Below are 21,922 nucleotides of genomic sequence, written 5' to 3'. Positions count from 1 at the left end.
CAATCTTATTTTAAATCGCATTTATTCAATGCAAATTACAATGAATTCTGACGACTTGAAATACAAAATTCTCAGCGCGCTTGTTTCAGTTTAGCAAAAAAGTTAAAACAACAAAAAGACCAAAAAAAACAACAAAATATCTCATCAAACTGAAGCGACAACAACATCACGTTGTCCAACAAATGACAACAACAACAATACCGCATTTACGAAAAGTTAAAATGTGCGCATGCGTAACATCTTCGCGCTTCAACCAACACCAGTAATGCTGGCTGGCTCGCTGGCGAGCTGATGGTGGCGATGTGATGTTTACAGCAAAAATCTGAACAGAAACGAGGAATTGCGAGCACTCACCAACACCAGCGAACGTACAAAAACGCTGACGCTGGAAACGAAGTCAGCAACAATAACAAAAAACACCGCCAAGAAGAGGAAAATGTTCGTAAAGCATCATCAAGAAGCTTTTGCTGCTGTTGGATTTGGGGAGAATACCACCAAGTAACTGACTGCTCCACAAAAGAAATAAATACAGCAACAACGCGGGCCAAGACTGTTATTTGATGTGAACAGACGGACGAGTGAACGTCGTCGTTATCGTCGTTGACGCTCGAACAGAAACAAAAGAACAGAACAAAAACGAAAAGAAAATTCTTAAGTTATTTGAAAAGCAGAAAGATAACCATAAAGTGGGTTCGAAGTGGATTTTTTTGTGAAAAAAAAAAACATTAAAAAAATAAAAAATATAAAAAAATAAATAATTTTTAATTCTAGGTAAAAAATAATCGAAAGAAAGTGCTTAACGAAAATTCAAAATTCCAAGGTCGTGAAAACGTTAAAAAATCAATTGCAAAATGGTGAGTGTTGAAAATCGAACAAATGTTGAGTGTTGAAAAAAGGACTTAGAGTTTTGTAGAAATTATATTTATTTGAAAAAACAAAAAAAAAAACTGAATACCCGGATTTATAAAAATATGCGAATTTAATATTGACTTTGCAATGAAAATCTTTTGGATTATAACACCACCATTGTGCGATGTCCTCGCTTTCGCTGTGTAAACAATATACCACAACTCCGCTCAATCTAGTTAACCTGCTTTGCATCATTGAATGTGTTAATGAAAATGTTTTTTTTTTTTTTTAATTTTTGATTTCATTACAAAATCCAGTGCATCGAACTGACATTGAACATTGGCTTATAAACGTGAAGATAATATTACATGACAGCATTTTGATAGCCAATATTGGCTATAATCGAAACTTTTTTTCCAAGTGAAATCGTCTTCAGTTTTGTTGGTTTGGTTTCGTTTCGTTTGTGGTGTACTATGGACTTACATATGTTAAGTGACAGTGACAGAACTGGTGTGATCTCAGCGATTATTTATCTTAATTCGAAATTCACATGAATATCAACTTTCCAATTTTGGTAGTATTGAAAATTGTAAAAACAGTGGGCGATTCACCGATCATCAAATATGTAATTCTAAATGGCAATCATGTTTAACAAAAATTTCTAAAATAGTCATATTGAGTTGAAGATTTTTAGAATTTGTAATGCAAAAAAGCTAATAATGGAAATTTATTGGAATTAATTCGAAATTTATGAAATAGCCATATTGAGATAAAGAATTTGAGAATTTGTAATCTAAAAATGGAAATGTATTCGAATCAAATTAGTTTTCATTGTGTGCTACGTTTTAACATACTTCCCTCACACTGCTTTTTTAAGTTGAGAAATATCACAGGATTTGTAATTTACATTAAAAGTCGGCTCAAAGTAGACTTGGCTAGGGGACTGTCCTATATACCATCATCACTCACACATTCCAATTTTTCATTATTTCGCAAACTTATTGCTAAAAACTCAGGAAACTTTGAGAATTTTATTTACAACCAGTAAAATTGACAGACATATTTAAACAAATCGTCAAAATACGGAACATCGGTAGGTGCCGTTATATCGGGGCTATAGGAAAATGTGGACTTGTCGGACAATCTAATATAATAATTCTATATTATTAAATATAGAATTTCAAAAAATTTTGTTAGAAAATGTGGCTTAAATTATTAAAATATCGGATATCGGTTATATGGGGACAATACGAAAACGTACTTAACCTGTCTACGTTTTTAGGCTTCCATCTCAATTTGTTCGAGAAACGCATGATCACAACAGACAGACTAAATCGACTCAATCAAATATTGCTTGGAGTACCTACTTACAGAGGGTGTCAAAAAGGTGCAAATAAAACAAGTAAAAAAGCTGTAAGTTCGGCAGGACGAACTTTGAATACCCTCCACCATTTGGAACAAATTTGAAAAATTTGAAAAAAAAATAAAATCCGTTAAAATTTTTGTTACAATCTTAAAAATACCGAATGTAGTCGTTATGTTAGGGTCTATACGACGCCGCCCATAAGATATGTGGGCTATACCGAAAACGTGGACCTGCACGGCCAATTTTCTGTCTTAGGCTGTAGTATCCATTACGATCTTCAAACACCAAATTTGAAACAATTCGGGCGAATAATGTCGCTAAAATCATCAAAATATCGAATATCGGGAGGTATCTTTATGTGGGGGCTTTACGAACACGTGGACCTGCACAGACATTTTTGTATCTTAGGCTGTAGTATCCATTACGAACTTCAAATACCAAATTTAAAACAATTCCGGCGAGTAATGTCGCTAAAATCATGAAAGTATCCATTATCGGGAGATACCGTTATGTGGGGACTATACGAAGACGTGAACTTGCACCGACAATTTTCTGTCGGAGGCTGTAGTATTCATTACGAATTTCAAATAACAAATTCAGTAAAATACCGAAAATAGGGAGGCACCATGGGGGCTATACCAAAACGTGGACCTACATGACCCATTTTCAATACGAAAAGTCCTGCAGGCATAATATACATTTGAGAACAATTTGATCAACCTACTTCAGTTCGAGCGGAAGCTAGAGCGATTTCCACAGACGGATAGACGGACGAACATCGCTAAATCGACATACAATATTATGCTGATCAAGTATTTATACACTTTCTGGAGTCTAAAATGTATATTTCGAGGTGTTACAAACGGAATGATAAACTTAATATACCCTCCATACTATGGTGGAGGGTATAAAAAGTATCGGTCGGTGTTGCCAACATATGTATACCCTCCGTCAATAGTCTTTTATTTGAATATATTTTGACACCCGTTATGATAATCAAAACGTTGAGTCTTTATAGAGGAGATTCCGAAGGAGTTGCTCAATATTGTACATTTCGTGTCAAATATAAGTCGGATATAAATATTTCTCCACTACTTTCTCCACTTTATATGACATATTAGATCATTTTTGAAATATGTACGAAATGTGCGTGAGGTGCAAGATATAGGGACCGAAGTATTTTACTTCATTTACTACCAATAAAAAATATTGGAATATTAAGAATGTAAAGAGAATCGAACATATATTTCCAATATTTTGCGAATATTTGTTAACCAAGATTATAACTTTTTGTGCGGTACAAGGAGTAGGAAGAAAAATTTCATATGCATATCGGATCTATGGTTGAGAGAAATATTTTATATAGCAATTTTGAATAGAATAGCTGACCTTTTTGACAAGAGATACATGTATTGAAAATTTCGATCCTTTTAGGGAAAGGTACCAGAAGGTGAAATGAACCATATTAAAATATTATCTTGTGTGAAATTTGAAGAGAATCGGATGTTAATTTCGAATTTTATGAGAGATACAATTATTCAGAACTTTGATATTATTTTGTCTTCGCACCTTGTCGGCTTCCTCATTTCCTTCAACTTTACAATGAGCAGGTACCCAGTAATGCCGGATAGTAGTGTGAAAATCTCCAGAGCTGCTCTACACCTCAGGACTGCATCAGAAATGATTTTGAAAGATTCAATAGCTTTAAGGGCCCTTAACTTTTAACATAAATAGTCATCGGTTGAGTTTAGTTATTTCATTCTCTATAGTTTTAGTCAATTCTGCCGAATTCATGATCGCAAAGATCTCTGCTTGGAAAAAAACTGCACTTTCCATAATTTGTAGGAGTAGGCCACTCCTAGTTGTTCACTGAAGACTCCCGTCCCGAGCCTTCTTTTATCTTTGATCTGTCTGTATATATCGGCAGACCGATTAGAGGTAGGTTGACTCCTCTTCATTCATCCATGAATGGAATTAGAATCTAATTTCTGTCAAGCTTATTAGTGTATCATGGGCCTTTATGTTGGCTAAGGCATTATGTATGGAATTGAGTTCCACATTGTTGAAGGCTCATTCTATGTCAAGCCGCCAGAAGAAGAACTCTACATATTTACTTCAATAAAACTGACTAAAACATGTAGGGCTCTTTCAACAGATTTTCCTTCTATATATACTTCCGTTTAGCGAATTGTTTACCAGTGAGTAGTTCTATCGGTCAATCAGATTTTCAAGGTTATTTTGTGACCATGTTTTCAGAAATACCTGGCTGTTTTTTGTTTTTTTCTTGGGTGTCTCTTTGAGATCTTTAACCCTGTCCAAAACACAAAATCGAAATGAATCCACGCTTTGATAAATGATAATTTCGTACATCAACTCTGCACAAAAGAAACATGGGAGTCGGTGCACATTATGGTATAGCCACCCTATGGAGGGTCCACCCGATTTAGGTTTTCCAGTAGTTCCGTATAACGGTTACGGCTGATTTAACATTTAACAGATCCAAAACATGTTATGGGCCAGATACCTGCTGATGTTCGGTATTTTAAGTTTTTAGGTACAGTTTCTCTGTTATGGGTTTAATGTTTTGGATTCCGGTTAAATTTTCCAGCAGAAGTGTTTCGAAGGTCCCAGTCAGATTTTCAACTGAATATATTTCAATTCTCTCTTTTTTTTTGAATATGCTAAAAACTATTTTCTACAATATTACATAAGAAATAAATAAACTGTGTATATGTTTTGATAGAATTGGGATATCCAAAGAAAAAATATTTTAAATAAAAAAATATGAAATAAATAAAAAATGTCACTTTAACGTAATTCCAATTAAAAATTAAAAAAAAAAACTGAAAATAGTTAGCTGGTTTTTAAAGCAAATATGTGTAGGATTCTATCAGTTTGTATGTCTTCTGTATACCTCAAAAAATGATTCATATTATTTTTATTTTGCTTTGGCCATTATTAATCTCAGCGCTCCATAAAAAATACATTGAAAGCTACCTATTTTAATATTTTATAATATTTTTATAATCTAATCCCACATTCCTCGACCAAAAAAAGCATCACAAAATTTTCAAACACAAATTGCTACCATTATTAGTCTATCAATCAATTTCAGCTTAACTAACTCCCCCACTGTGAGGAGCAAAATTGAAATTTTAAATTTATATTTAACAAAAACGAATATTTCAATTATTAACGTCAATTAACAAAAATGACATTGATTTTGGCATTATAACACAAAAACGTCATTGTACTGCTGCAGTTTATTCCACTGACTGATTGATTAATACCTTCCGCATTCTGATGGGATTAAAATAAAAGTTTTGCGATTTTGTATTTTCTCCTAATAAGAAATTTTAAAAATTCCCCACATTAAATTGAAAACAATAAAAATTTGATTGAATATAACTTTCATCTGATTGAGTTGCAAATGTGTGTGCAAATGTATTCAGAAATTTTGAAAAGATGACATAGAAAATGTTTGGCGAATGACAACCATATGAATGGAGATGACATATGATGAAACAAAAATGAAAATATGTTAATGAAGGCTGATTTGATAAAAGTGTGGGTTTTTTCTATATGAAATTTACCAACAATAAACTATTTGTAGAAAGTAAAAGCCTAGTATTTTCTTTGTATTCACAATCAAAGCCAAATTTGAATTGGTAATATACCATAAATATAAATATTCAAACGAACAAGATTTTCTCCATGAATCTCATTTAAATCATCATCATCATAAGCATTAATAATATACTATTAGCAAAACTGCCATATTTCCAATATTTATTGAGATGAATTCTTCATGTCTTGAAATCAAGCGTGCTATTAACGTGTCAATCCGCTGAACTACTAAATTAATTCAAGGCACACCATATCTGCTAAAACCGTTGATTTGACAAACCACTACTACCACCACTAGTCTTTTGATTTTGGCGGATAAAATGTGTTAATTTCATATGGTGGTATTTTTTTATTCATATTTGTCTAGTGTAATTCCCAGCAAAATACAGGTTTTATTGCCAAGCACAAGTCTATGATATTTCAATTTTTTTCTTTGATTTATTCTTAATCTCAAAGTTATGTTAAACTATTTGACGACTCGTCAAATGCTTTTTATTAAAAAATTATTTTACATTTTTTGCTGTTATTTTAATCTCTAAAATATTTATAGCAGCAAGATTAATAGCGACGTATGTATAAAATGTGAGATGTTTCATATAATATAGATTGACAGTAAGAACTTCCGACGCCTTAATGTTGTTCTGTCTATAAAGAACATGGTGTGAATGAAATTCAAAGTCGGCCTAGAATGTTGAACTGCTAAGAGGATAGTTGTTGTTATTTTATTTAATACCTCATATGACTGCGGTTAGAAATAGGAAAAAAAGAAGATAATTTTGACCAGACAGAATTGTTTTAAAATCTTTATAATGCGAAAATCTTAATCCGCTAAAAATATTTATGCAAAAAAGTTACACATAAACGAGGAGATATCCTCATTTGGCAGCTATACCAAACAAGTAGAGAAAGTCTTAAAGGCGGGCGTGGCCGATGGTATAGGGTATCATAACCTACACGAACTTGCATATTTAGTACAAATAAAAGTTTTTACGGGGAATTTGTGAGAATTAAATCATACCAACTATGAGGGTTCAGTTGTATTTGATATAATTCCCCAAATATCGTTGTTACAGAGTGCATATTACGGCTGTGGAGAACAAATATAACAAATCGGATGAACAATATATATGGTATCTATAGCTATATCTGAACCGATTTCGATCGAATTTGGCATGCGTATTTACAGGCAAAATTACATACTATTTGGGCTGATATTATACATTTGGTGCACAATAAAAAACAAATCGGACGAAAATGGGAGCTATGTCTAAATTTTGACCGATTATCTTCAATTTCAATAGGTTTCGACCTTGGGTCAAACAAATGATTTATGCAAAACTTCATCTAGATCGGGCAATAAATGCGACCTGTACTTTTTTACGAAAATTCATGGACAGACGGACGGACATGCGTAAATCGACGTAGAGTGTGATTCTATGTAGATCATCAAAAGGAACTATCGGTCAATCTCGTCTCCTTTTGCCTTTACAAACAAATGCACAAAGACATAATATCCTGACCACCTTGTTGTGTAGGGTATACAAATGGGAAGATACATAGTATTTCTATAGAAAACCCTATTTGAAGATCTTCTATGAATAGATCTATATATCTTCGATAACAAGATATACAAATCTTCTATAAGAAACTCTACAGATCTTCTGTGAGAAGTTCTACTGATCTTCTGTGAGAAGTTCTACTGATATCCTGTGAGAAGATCTACTGATTTTCTATGTAGATCTGTTCTTCTGTAAGAAGATCTTCTGTGAGAAGATCTTCTCCAGGAAGATCTACTACTTATGTGATCTTTTGCCAGAAGATCAACTGATCATCTGTGAGAAGATAAACTTATCTTCTGTGAGAAGATCTAATTATCTTCTGTGAGAAGGTTACTAATCTTCTGTGAGAAGATCTACTGATTTTTTGTGAGAAGATTTACAGTGTGAGGTAAAAAACTGCAACAAATTCAAACGCCATAAATTTTACATTTTTGTTATTGAATTTTATTAAATGAAAGCAAGAAATGTCGGAAATAGCATCAAATTTTAGAATAAGTTTAGATTTGTTCGAATTGGTCACCTTTGGCACGAATTATGGCCTTCAAACAGCCAATGAATCCGTCACACGCTGCCCAAATGTTGCTCTGCGGTATTTTGAGACATTCCCGGCGAAGCGCTTGCTTGAGATGATCGATACTTTGGTTTTTTGTACTGCCAACGCTGGAAATGAAGCGAGGAACCTCATGTTGTAACCATTCTTGGGTAGCCCGTGCTGAGTCCTGTTAGAATGTCCAAGGTCTGCGGCCAAAATGTTTGCCTGCCCAAGGCTTGCCAAAATACTCCAGATTAGTATCCGGAGATATTGGTGGCCATTGTGCGCTGGAAATGAAGCGAGGAACCTCATGTTGTAACTATTCTTGGGTAGCCCGCGCTGAGTCCTGTTGGAATGTCCAAGGTCTGCGGCCAAAATGTTTGCGTGCCCAAGGCTTTAATACGCCCTCCAGAATATTTTCCCGAGAACATTCGGCATTTATTCTGATGCCACGGTCGATTAATACGAGCGGAGAGCGACCATCGGCTGTTATGGCGGTCCACACCATCACCATGGCCGGCGTTTGAGTTCTGGTGGCCAACCGAAGGTGCATCGGTGAAAACCAAATTCGGCAGTTCACCACTTTCGACCAAGCGAAGCAACTCTTTACCTCATTAGAGTCTATTTTCTTTCTGTTGCGATGTAAGTCCTTGCACTATTTGAAATTTCAATGGTTTTACCCCGAGTTCATTTTTTAATATTTGCCGAATGGAATATTGCGATATGTTCAGCACACGAGTCATTTTTCGGCCACTGCGACGCGGGTTTCGATCAAGTCGCTTCTTTATTTTTCGAACCCTTTCTGGTAATGTTGCTGTTTTCTTGCTTCCACTTCCTTGATGTCGGACTACGCTATCAGTATCACGGTAATGAGCGATGGTACGAGACACAAAAGATTTATTCACATTTAAATGCTGGAACAATATAATGAGCTGTCACTGGAATAATTTTTACAGCTGTCGGACGGGTGGCGTAGAAATGTCAGCCGTCTGAAGTTGTTTGTATTTTTTCCATCTCACCCTGTACAGATCTTCTATAAGAAGGCCTACTGAACTTCGATGAGAAGAGCAACTGATCTTCTGTAAGAAGATCTTACAGAAGATCAACTGATCTTCTGAGAAGATCTAAAAATTTTCTGTGAGAGATGAGAAGATCAACTCATCTTCTGTGAGAAGATCAACTGATTTTCTGTCGGAACATCTACCGATCTTCTGAGAATATCTAAAGATTTTCTGCGAGAATATCCAGATATCTTGATTAAGGGGATTTTTTTCTCATTCAAAGTCTGTAGTTCTTCTAAGAGAAGATTTTTCTTAAAAAAAGCTGCAGTCTTATTGAAAAAGGCCAAAGCCCTTCCTGGGGTTGTTTGAAAACACCAGACATAAATTAAAATTGATTTCTTTGTAAACGTCATTTGTTATTAAAATGTTCCTTTGACAGGTTTAATTCTTGTAATTGCCTTTTTTTGCAAAATCACAAACATATTACCATAATTGTGCATTAAAAATTCTGACACTTACTCAAAGCATTTGCATTTGATTAAGACAGACCCGCATGAATAGGTTATTGACTTTATTTAATTGCAATGTAGTATTTGCAACAATTTACATAAATAAATATATGTCACGTGTTTTTGAGTTATTAAGAAAATCTCTTATTATTTAAAAATTTATTCAAAAGAAATTTGAATATAAAACATTAAATATTGCGAAATTTACAATATTTTCTGTTAAATTCCAATTGCAGAGGTTAATAACAAATTGTTATTGATCAAAATTGCATCAGCAAACAATTAAAATTAATATAATTTATGTTGGAATTTTCGTCTGCCAATGAAATAGAAATTGAAAAAAAAAAAAAAATAACAAGTATGTGTCTTAAGTCTTTCGTTTGGTGAGCCACCCCTTGCAATTGCATTTTAACTAGCCGCTATAATTATAAATTGAGTTTAATTAATTAAATTATAAATTGAATAACTGTTCTGGCACATAAGAAGTGCAATTGCAAACAAGTATGTCGAAATTGCTTTTTTTTATTAGAACTTGAGTAATCATCAATTGCTTGGATGATTTCAAGTGATCTCTCTCCCTCTTGAATAATAACAAAATGTTCATTAAAATTGAATCATAAAATCAAAAACCGCCATTAAACAAAATGTACACACAATCTTATTTATTGGAGTCTTAATCTATATACAAGCATGTCATACCATATTGGGCAGCAAAAAAAAAAAAAAACATAAACCAAGAAAAAAAACCCACAGTCAATGGTGAGAAATCGGACGGCCACTACAAAACAGGAACCCTAAATCAATTGATTTTAAGAAAGCGTAATAATGTCAAGATAAAACAAAACGAAAAAAAACAAACAAAATTATAAACAATGGCAATAATTTTTATTACTTATCTTCTGATGGAAAGCAAAAGTATTCTTAATTCAATGACATTGAAATAAAGAAAAACAAAAAAAAAAAAAAAAAAACAAAAACAAAAAAAAAAATAACGACATTCCTGGTACAGATGCTAGCGTTTTGTTGACTCACCAATCTTGGACCGAAGCCACAAGCTTTGAAGAGATTAAATTGTTTGTTTGTTCATCAATTAAATTGTGTCTCCAGGCATTGTTCTAAATCGAAAAATTAATTAGTTACAAGACTACCGTTGAAAAAATGGCTGATTAAGAGCAATCATGATGACATGCTATAACAATCCGGTTATTTTTAAGAGTTTTTTTAGGCACTTAAAAGCAAATTGTGTGGGTTTCCGAAATCAAGTCTAACATGGAATAGGCCGTTTAATTTATGAACAATTTTGTATTTTTGTTTCTTTTTTTTAACAGTTCTACTTTTGGCAAATATTGAATTACTTTTTAGGGAAATCCAGTACAATAAATGTTTACAGAATAAAAAACATCGAAAAAATAAAAACATCAGAACAATTTGGCAGGGTATTTAAGAGCTCTATAATATATCTGCTACCAAATATCATTCTTGTGGAGGGCATATACGAATGTGACTGAAAGACAAAATCGAATGAAATATACATATCTGAACCGATTTTTACCAAATTTGCTTATAAGCTGAATTCGGTCGGATGGGCCAAAATTCAGGTCAATGGTAGTGATATTGGCTAATTGGTGCATAATAAACCCGAAATTGGTTGAAGATATATATGGGAGCTATATCCGAATCTGAACCGATATTGATAAAATTTGGCAGAGGTATTTCTGGGCTGTATCTCAGATACAAATACCATTTTTGTCGAATGCATATTAATAATGTGAGGGAAATATATATATATGGGAATTATATCTGAACCGATTTTCACCAAATTTAATGTACTTGCTTCTAGACTGAATTCGGTCCGATATGCCAAAATTCAAGTCATCTGGACTGATATTGGCTATTTGGTGCACAATTAACCCGAAATGTGTTGAAGATATATATGGGAGCTATATCTGAATATGATCCGATTATCACCAATTTCAATTGAGTTCGTCCGATGGCCAAACAAATATTGTTTGCAAAATTTCATCTGAATCGGATAATAAATGCGACCTGCATTTTGTTTACAAGAATACATGGACGGACAGACAGACTGACATGCCTAAATCGACTCAGAAAGTGATTCTATGAAGATCCTCAAAAATAACAATGGGTCTATCTCGAAAGCAAAAAACGTCGGAAATAGCATCAAATTTTAGAATAACTTTATCGAATTGGTCACCTTTTGCACGAATTATGGCCTTCAAACGGTCAATGAAACCGTCTCACGTTGCCCGAATGTTGCTATGTTGTATTTTGGCCCATTCCCGGCGAAGCGCTTGCTTGAGGTGATCGACACTTTGGAATTTTTTAGTGCCAAACTTACTTTCCAAAATGCTCCAGACACAATAGTCCAACGAATTGGTATCCGGAGAATTTGGTGGCCATTGTGCGCTGGAAATGAAGCGAGTGCAATGGTGCTGAGTCCTGTTGGAATGTCCAAGGTCTGCGGCCAAAATGTTTGCATGACCAATGCTTTAATACACCCTCCATATATAATAAAGCGATAATATTCGACATTTATGTCACGGTCGATTGATATGAGCGGAGAGCGACCATAGGCTGTTATGGCGGCCCACACCATCACATGGCCGGCGGTTGAGTTCTGGTGGGCAACCGAAACTGCACATTTCCAGCTGACCTATTTGGCAAGTAAACACGATAATTTTGTTTGTGTACAAACTGCTGGACAACGAATGTTTTCTCATCGGAGCAGAGAAAACCAAATTCAGCAGTTCACCACTTCCGACCAAGCGAATCTTTCTGTTGCGGTGCAAGTTCTTGCACTTTTTTTTTTGTACGCTTGTAAACAATATAATGAGCTGTCACTGTAATAATTTTAACAGCTGAAGTTGGTTGCAGTTTTTTCATCTCACCCTGTAATACCATTACCACTATACCGGACCTTGTTTCACTAAATGGTAAGATTCGGTTGAATATAAAAAATATATTCAATTTGGGCTGATTTTACATTTAAGGCGAGCAATAACGGATGAAGATATATATCGAAGCTATATAAAAATCTGAACAGATATCAATTAAATTTTGCAAAGGTATTTTCGAGCAGTGTCTGATGCCCGGTATCAAGCTGCATGCTACGCATGTGAGGGACTTTAAAATTTTTTAAATTACATTTCTTTAATTTAATTAAAATTTCTTTAATTTAAATAAAATTTGCTCCTAGAGCCACCAACAGCAGCTATCATGGCTATTCGTCTTGGCAATGAAAAATATATCAAAATGACAAAACCACACTTACTCGTCACTAAAATCGTAAAAGTTATTTGCTTTGGCCATTTGAAGCGGATCACATCATAGACTTTGGATTTTCCTTTCAAGATTAAACAAACAAATCCATACTTAATTTAGCAGAATTTCAAAAAATTAATAAAATCATGCCTTCATTTCCAAACCAACAAAATTGTGAAAACCAACAAAAACAAATATTTGTTTTTGTTTTGGAATTTCATATCTATGAATTACTAACACTCTGGGGGGAGGCCAAAGGTTTTAACTCTTAGTCACGCAACCAGAGAGGGAGAGAGTGTGTGTGAGTGTGCACACGTTACCCATATGTCAGCAGTGATTTTAATGATAGCAAACAGTTATGTTAATTATATGAAGTGAGGCATATAAAACAAAATATTGTTTTTTTGGTTAAGCATTTTTTTTTAGCATGTGTCACAAAAATTTTATTTAATTTCATTTTGTAAACATATGTGTTGTTGCTTCTCATCACCCAAATAATACGGAAAAACGTAATACATTTTAAGCTCGACATTAATTTTTTTTATATATCCGCTTTACAAATGTATTCATAACAAAAACAACATCAAAATATGGAAGTGAAACTGTGAAGAATATGAACGAAAAATGACTCCCATAAATTTATATCTGTCGTGTAGGCAAATATTTCCTTATTCGGCTATAATAAAAAAGAAAAATATGTAAAGTATTCATTTAATTTGTTTCGCTTGCCTTGTCATCTCCAAAAAAAAAAAAAAAATTAAATGTATTTTATTACATTTTCGTTATTTATTGTAGTGTTCTTATTTTGTAGATTTAATGGAAGTAAGGGGTAATAAAAAATAACCTTTGTTTTGTTTGTGACGCTATTTAAGAAAGAGAAGAATCAGTGTTAGTTTCCTCTGTAGTGGTTATAGGAGGTATTTTATTTAGATATATAGGAGGCAAAATTTAATGTCTAAGAACAGAATATAACAGTTTAGATCTGTCGTTCCTGAAGAACTTTTATTTGGTATTTTCGGATATTCTATATTCTTCTTTATGTTTGAGATATTGCTTCTTTAGTTATCAATTGCATTTTATGGCTTCAATATATACTTTCACCGAAATGTACCCTAGGGGAAATGATCGAGTTTTGTAGGATTATATTTAAAATCCCTGAAGTCAACATAAAAATACGAAAAGACAATCGTTAATAAAAAATATAAAATTAAATATAAAAATTTAACAAATTTCAAATCCTGGACTTTGACCTTAAATTCTTTAGAGACCACTTCATCGGTTTCGATTAAATTTATTTATTTTTTTCAAAAAATTAAAGTTTCATTTTTTTAATGGTTTAATGATTACTTACTGAAAATATGCAATCCTTATCATAATTAAGAAAATATGGACTTTGACTTTGAATTTTCCAATAGTCACGAAGCCGATTTTTGATTGGAAATCTTTCTTTCTTTATCAAAATTCTATAACTTGTGAAAGAAAAAATGTTGTATGCACCAACTATTGGCTTCTAGTTCAGCCCTAGCTTCGGGTAAAACTTCGTGATGATCGTGCAATAATTGTGAGCCGTTGCATGATTGCTATTTTACGTGGATTATGGTAGGCGAAGAAGTAAGATTGACGTATAAAATCGTGGGTCTACGACTAATATTTCGAGGTTACAAACTTTTTGGCTCAATCTAACTTATAACACACCCCCCCAGTTGTAGGATTTAATTAAATAAGAACAAGTTACAAATTATCAGTCGGTTTCGCGGGTAGATGTATACCCTCAGGATGTATAGCCATCAGGTACTTCATGTAGATGTATACCCATCAGGTACTTCATACACTTTATATGAGATATGTGTATTTTTTTAAGTTTTGGAAAACGTTTTTACACTATACATCCCGTATTCACAGCACACCTTGTGTTAATAAAAATATAGAGATGTTGTAAATGTTAATAGAATCGATTGCTTATTTTGCATTTTATTAAAATATAGTTACTCAAAATTTTGACCAGTTGTGGAGAAGGTGCCGGAAGGAGTAGAAATATTGGCGTGTGTAAACATTGAAAATAATTGGATGCTCATTTCATGCTTTATGATCGTTTCTGTTATTCAAACTTGACGCTTTGTGGAGGAGGTACCAGAAGGAGGTGAACATCTTCACAACAAATCGACATTTACAGAAATATTAGCATATGCCGAGCTTTATAGAAATCGAGTTCTCATTGCGCGTTTTATGAGCTTTATGAGTATTAAAAACTTTGACCCGTTGTGGGGGAGGCACCAGAAAGAGTGCGTCGATATATCTCATCTTCACACCAGATCTTGTGCTGGTAAAAATATTAAAGTGTTTGTAATTTGAAGGCATTCGGACTCTTATTTCACATTTTATAAGCGCTATATTTATTCAAAATATTGATCCCTGGCATTGGACCGATATTGTCCATTGTCGCACCTGATCTAGAACTGATAAAAATAGTAGGAATTGCAAAGATGAAGCAAAATCAGATGATCCTTTCCCTTGATAAAAATGATTATAAAAGCTTGTATGAGCTACTGATAACTTGTGTCTTAAGTTTTTGTTGGGCGGGGCCGACTTTATGATACCCTACACCACTTTGCTAGTTTAGTAGAGCTCCACATAACAATTAAAATTTTTTTGGGAGAATTTAATCATACGCGTTATGATTATAATTAATATTTAAAGTTCAATGGAGTAAATATGCCGTAGCATTTGAATCATTTAAATTCGGACTTGTATTGCCCATTTGGTGCGAAATTAATTTGAAATCAGATAAAGATATATATGGGAGCTGTATCCAAATCTGAACCGATCTCGATAAAATTTAGCAAAGATATTTCTGTGCTGTATATATTTCCCAGAATATGGTTGTTACGGAGTGCATATAATGGCAGTGGGTAACAAATACAACAAATCGGATGAACAATATATATGGGACCTATAGCTATATCTGAACCAATCTTCACCAAATTTGGCATGCTAGCTTCGGTGGCAAGTGCCAAATTCCATCCTAGTTGGGCAAATATTAGACGTTTGGTGCACAATAAAAGGTAAATCGGACGAAGTTATATATAGGAGCTATATCCAAATCTGAACCGATCTCGATAAAATTTAGGAAAGGTATTTCTGAGCTATATTTGATATATTTCCCCAAATATTGTTGTTACAGAGTGCATATTACGGCTGCGGAGGACAAAAATAAAAAATCGGATAATCTATATATATGGGAGCTATAGCTATATCTGAACCGATTTCGATCAAATTATTTTCAGGCCTAATTTGGTTGTATGTGCAAAATTCCATACTATTCGGGCTTATATTACACGTTTGGTGCACATCTATAGCTATATCTAATTGTTTACCGATTATCTCCAATTTCAATAGGGTTCGTCCTTGTTCCAAACAAATGTTGTTTGGAAAATTTCATCTCAATCGGATAATAAATGCGACCTGCATTTTGTTCACAAGAATACATGGACAGATAAACTGACATGCATCAATCAACTCAGAATGTTATTCTATGGAGATGCCCAAAAGTAAATATGAGTCTATCCCGCTTTCTTCGCCATGTTACAAACAAATGCACAAAGACATAATACCCCTACCACTATGTGGTGTAAGGTATAAATATTCATTGGTGTAAACGTTGATTATAGAAGCTTAGATGAACTCCTGCTTAATTTTACATATTTTACTCCTTGGATAAATTCAACCCCAATGTGGTCATACAATTTGTGTTTGTGTCTTAAGTATTTTGTTTTTGTTTTTTTTTTTTTCAATTTTTAATTGTTAATTTTTATAAAATTGAATTATTTGTGTGTCAATTACAGAAATGGTTCTAGAGACTATATATATCATATGAAAATATATAATATTCAGAGTAACAGTATTACCATCCACATCATAACGCTTGTGTCTTAAGTCTTTTGTTTTTAAAATGATATTCCAATAAATAACATATGTGTGAATTCCAGACAGCGAACATCAAAATAATTTAATTTCTTAAATTCTTTTCAATGTTCGTCACAGTGCTTTTAGGTTTGCTTAACAAATTTTCGTGTCTAATTATTATTTACCAAACCATACTTTTTTTATAAAAAATATTTTTTTTTTCTGAGAGAATTTGTTCTTGTGTCTTAAGTCTTTTGTTTTGTTACAAGTTTTGGTTGTTTTAAATTTTCATAAATTAGAATTATTCATGTGTCAATTACAAAAATGGTTTTAGAAACTAAAACCACATTATAAACGTTAAAAATGTTCAAAGAGTGATATTACCATTGGTTTAGTCATGCTCATCATTGCGCTTGTGTCTTAAGTCTTTTGTTTTACCTAAGCAATTTTTGTGTCTAATTATTATTTTTACTGAACCATCGTCATAATTGCACACAAAACATATAACATGAACATAATTAATAATTCATTTAAGCCTTTATGAATACATTACAGCGTCTATGCCAAATTTGGTTTACCAACTTGAACAGACACCCCCATCGAGCCTATAATTTGAAGGCATATGCCAGCAGTTGTTGCAATAAAAGCAATGTGGGTACTAATTTATACAAATTCATACAAACATGTTTATAAAACAAATATAACAACAAACATTACAGAATGTCAGCACAACAGCTTATGATTTGAATTTTCATAACCCTAGGTGATGAAAAACAGAAAAAAAATTTACAACTCATGAAACACCCACATAAAGTAGATTTTTATTTCAAACAATAGGATTTCACACTACATCGGCAAAATGTGTTCTTCTTGTGGCGGTAGCAAGCAAAAAACCAGAACACCTGTTACTCAAACTGCCAGCATTATTTTTTTTTATTAATGTACGCATCATACATTATGCGTCTTTTTTTTTTGAGGAAAATTATTAATGAAAAATGCCTTCTAAAAATATCTTTTGAGCTGCCGTAACTGAACCAGTTTTACAAAAAAAAAAAAAAACCTGTGAAGTTTGTCAAATTCAATTGCGTTTGTTTTGCTTTCCTCCATTGTGTAAAACATTAGTACAGCTAACCTTGAGATTAATGCATTAAGTGTGGAAACGAATAAAACAAACAAAAAACAACAACATTTTGCAAACTAACACAATGGCAACCATCATATGTTATAAATATTTAAAAATTATGACAAATGCTCTCCGACACAAAATTGTTTAATGTGGCATGAAGTGCCAAAGAAGAGAAAGATATTGAGGTTGGAATTTTGGTAAAAATACAAATAAAATTTAGAGAATTAATAATGTGTACATCAGTGGGAGGTTAATCGCATTCAGCAGCTGATGAGGTATTGAGGTTGTTGTATGGAGAAAAATAAATAAATAAATAAAAAAAATAAAAATTAAAAAAAATGGGTAAAGGTGCAATTACACCATGGACAATAGGGTCAGACAGAAATCATCGTCCCCTTCTTCACTATCCTTAATGTGGCATCATTCCATGGGGAGACTATGGTTTCAAAAAACTTTGTAATGATTAAGCATTACTGAAGATTCTGGAAGAGGGTTGTTCAACCTGTGCCGATGTGGATGCCTTCTTAAGTCATTTTGAATCTCTGAAAACAAATCCAGAAACAATTAGCATAAAATATAAAACTCCGATATATAAGACAAAAATATTCCTAAGTTAATTTTAATTAATGCTATTATGCTGATTCTACAGGGTGAGATAAAAAACTGCAGCAAATTCAAACGCCATAATTTTTACATTTTTTTAATTTTATTGAATGAAAATGAAAAAATATCGGAAACAGCATCAAATTTTAGAATAAGTTTAGATTTGTTCCAATTGGTCACATTTTGGCCGACTTATGGCCTATGAAACCATCACACGCTGCCCCAATGTTGGTCTACGGTATTTTGGCCCATTCTCGCCGAAGCGCTTGCTTGAGGTGATCGACACTTTGGTATTTTTTAGTGCCAACCTTGCTTTTCAAAACAATAGTCCAACAGATTGGTATCCGGAGATTTTGGTGGGCATTGTGCGCTGGAAATGAAGCGAGGAACCTCATTTTGTAACCATTCTTGGGTGGCGCGTGCTGAGAGCCATGGTGCTGAATCCTATTGTAATGTTCAAGGTCTGCGGCTAAAATGTTTACCTGCCCAAGGCTTTAATATTCGGTATTTATTTCAATGCCATGGTCGATTAATACGAGCGGAAAGCGACCATCGGCTGTTATGGCGGCCCACACCGTCACCATGGCCGGCGCCTGAGTTCTGGTGGGCAACCGAAGGTGCAAATTTTCAGCTGACCTCTTTGGCAAGTAAACAAGATCATTTTGTTTGTTTCCAATCTGCTGGACAACGAATGTTTACTCACCGGAGAATTCCAAATTCGGCAGTTCTTCACTTTCGGTCAAGCGGAGCAACTCGTTAGCTCTTTTGAGTCTATTTTCTTTCTGTTGCAATTTAATTTCTTGCACTTTTGGGAATTTCAATGGCTTTACCCCGAGCTTATTTTCCAATATTTGCCGAATGGAATATTTCGATATTTTCAGCTCACGAGTCATTTTTCGGCCACTGCGACGCGGGTTTCGAGGGTTTCAAGTCGCTTCTATACTTTTCGAACCATTTCTGCTGATGTTGCTGTTTTCTTCCGTCCACTTCCTTGACGTCGGGCTACGCTACCAGTACCACGATAACGAGCAATGGTACGAGACACAAAAAATTTCACATTTAAATGCTTGTGGTTTTCCAGCCAAATATCAGGAAATCACACAATATAAATTCCATCACGAATAACTTTTTTTGCTGGAAAATTCTAACCAAAATGCTTTTGAACGCTTGTAAACAATATAATGAGCTGTCACTGAAATAATTTTAACAGCTGTCGGACGAGTGGCTTAGAAATGACAGCAGTCTGAAATTGGTTGAAGTTTTTTCATCTCACGCTGTATGAGTTAAAAAAAAAAACTTTGTGATGACCGAGCATTACCGTGGATTCTGGAAGAGGATTGTTCAAACTGTGCCTATGTGTCTGCCAACCTAAGCCTTTTTGAATCTCAGAAATCTAATCCAGAAATCTTTAATATTTTTGTAAAATATTTTAGATTTATAAAACAATAAACCCAAAATCTACCACCTTGATATATAAGCAGAAAATATTCCTAGTTTTATTTTAATTAATGCTATATTGCAGATTCTATAAGCAGTTTTAGACTAAACTGTGTAGGTTAAAGATGAATACAAAAAATTCTTGACTTTAAGCATGAATATCATTCAAAAGAAACTTAGCACACAACTGAAGAAAACACCAACAAAACACCCGTCATACTTTGCGGTCAAGCAGTGTGTCAGGTGCATAAGTCAAATAAAATGAATATCCGGTACACAAACCAAAAAAAAACATAAGATATGTAGAAGAAGACTTACAAAGTTCGTTTTTATTTCGGCCCGTGCCATGTAGCCAGCATTTAGTACTTATGCCACAATTTTTAAGCCACTCAAAAGTTCAATGTATAAATTCAACGGAAAACCACTAAAATGTTGCCATGATGCAGATGAGAGGGAAAGCAAATATAAATACAATCACAATAAACGCTAAATACTATTTCCTTATTATTTTTATTTTATGTTTTAATTTAATTTTATCTTGGCTTTTTTATTTTCAGAAATTTTTCCTTCTACCGCTGCTGCTGGTGGGCATAAGCTTTTCATGTGAGGCCCAATACATTCCTAGTGGTTATTATGGCCCGGTGTCAAATTATTTGGTAGCCGATACTCAATCGAATGGATACTCATACCCTCCTCCAGATGTGCCCTTTACTCTACCCCAGAAACCGGGCTATTCTTATCCAGTGCCGAAAATTCCCTTTGAAATAACATCTAAACCAACTCCTCCTCAACCTACCAAGGGTTATACCTACCCCACACCAGCTGTAACATTTAGTTTACCCACCAAAGGTACGCAGAGACCAACTCAACCACCCCAACCTACCAAGGGTTATTCATACCCCACACCAGCTGTAACATTTAGTTTACCCACCAAAGCTACGCAGAAACCAACTCAGCCACCTCAACCAAGTAGGGGTTATTCCTACCCCACACCAGCTGTGGAATTTGTATTGCCAACCAAATCAACAAAGAGACCAACTCAGCCACCCCAACCATCTAAGGGTTACTCATACCCCACACCATCTGTGCCCTTTACTCTACCAACCAAAGCTACGCAGAGATCTACGCAACCACCCCAACCATCCAAGGGTTATTCCTACCCCACACCAGCTGTGGCCTTTACTTTACCCCCCAAAACCACGCAAAGACCAACTCAACCACCCCAACCATCCAAGGGTTACTCCTACCCCACACCAGCTGTGGCCTTTACTTTACCCCCCAAAACCACGCAGAGACCAACTCAACCACCCCAACCATCTAAGGGTTACTCCTACCCCACACCAGCTGTGACCTTTACTTTACCCCCCAAAACCACGCAGAGACCAACTCAACCACCGCAACCATCCAAGGGTTACTCCTACCCCACACCAGCCGTGGCCTTTACTTTACCCCCCAAAACCACGCAGAGACCAACTCAACCACCCCAACCTAACAAGGGTTATACCTACCCCACACCAGCTGTGTCCTTTACTTTACCCCCCAAAACCACGCAGAGACCAACCCAACCACCCCAACCTAACAAGGGTTATACCTACCCCACACCAGCTGTGTCCTTTACTTTACCCCCCAAAACCACGCAGAGACCAACCCAACCACCCCAACCTAACAAGGGTTATACCTACCCCACACCAGCTGTGTCCTTTACTCTGCCCACCAAAACTACGCAGAGACCAACCCAACCACCCCAACGTACCAAGGGTTATACCTACCCCACACCAGCTGTGTCCTTTACTCTGCCCACCAAAACTACGCAGAGACCAACCCAACCACCCCAACGTACCAAGGGTTATTCCTACCCCACACCAGCTGTGTCCTTTACTCTGCCGACCAAAACTACGCAGAGACCAACCCAACCTCCCCAACCTACCAAGGGTTATACCTACCCCACACCAGCTGTAACATTTAGTTTACCCACCAAACCCACACAAAGGACCACCCAACCACCCCAACCAAATAAGGGCTACACCTACCCCACACCTGCAAACAAGTTGGTATTGCCAACACAAAAACCACAAGGTTATTCATATCCCCGTCCCGCCATTCCCTTCAACTTCTAAGACCACTGCCA

At 34.8% G+C, this 21,922-nt stretch overlaps 1 protein-coding gene across 1 annotated transcript; it reads left to right on the top strand.

Moving 5' to 3' along the window:
- Positions 1–395: 395 nt before the first annotated feature.
- Positions 396–21,911, top strand: LOC131804476 (uncharacterized). The gene is made up of 3 exons (XM_059127414.1): positions 396–686; positions 772–854; positions 20,352–21,911. The coding sequence occupies exons 2-3, from the start codon at positions 852–854 to the stop codon at positions 21,909–21,911; spliced, it is 1,563 nt and encodes a 520-aa protein (XP_058983397.1). The 5' UTR covers positions 396–686; positions 772–851.
- Positions 21,912–21,922: the final 11 nt, after the last annotated feature.

This window comes from Musca domestica, unplaced genomic scaffold (assembly GCF_030504385.1).
Source record: "Musca domestica strain aabys unplaced genomic scaffold, Musca_domestica.polishedcontigs.V.1.1 45, whole genome shotgun sequence".
Classification (NCBI taxonomy): Eukaryota; Metazoa; Arthropoda; class Insecta; order Diptera; family Muscidae; genus Musca; species Musca domestica.
The sequence above is the reverse complement of the archived record's forward strand: the minus strand, read 5'-3'. Positions and strand labels throughout refer to the sequence as shown.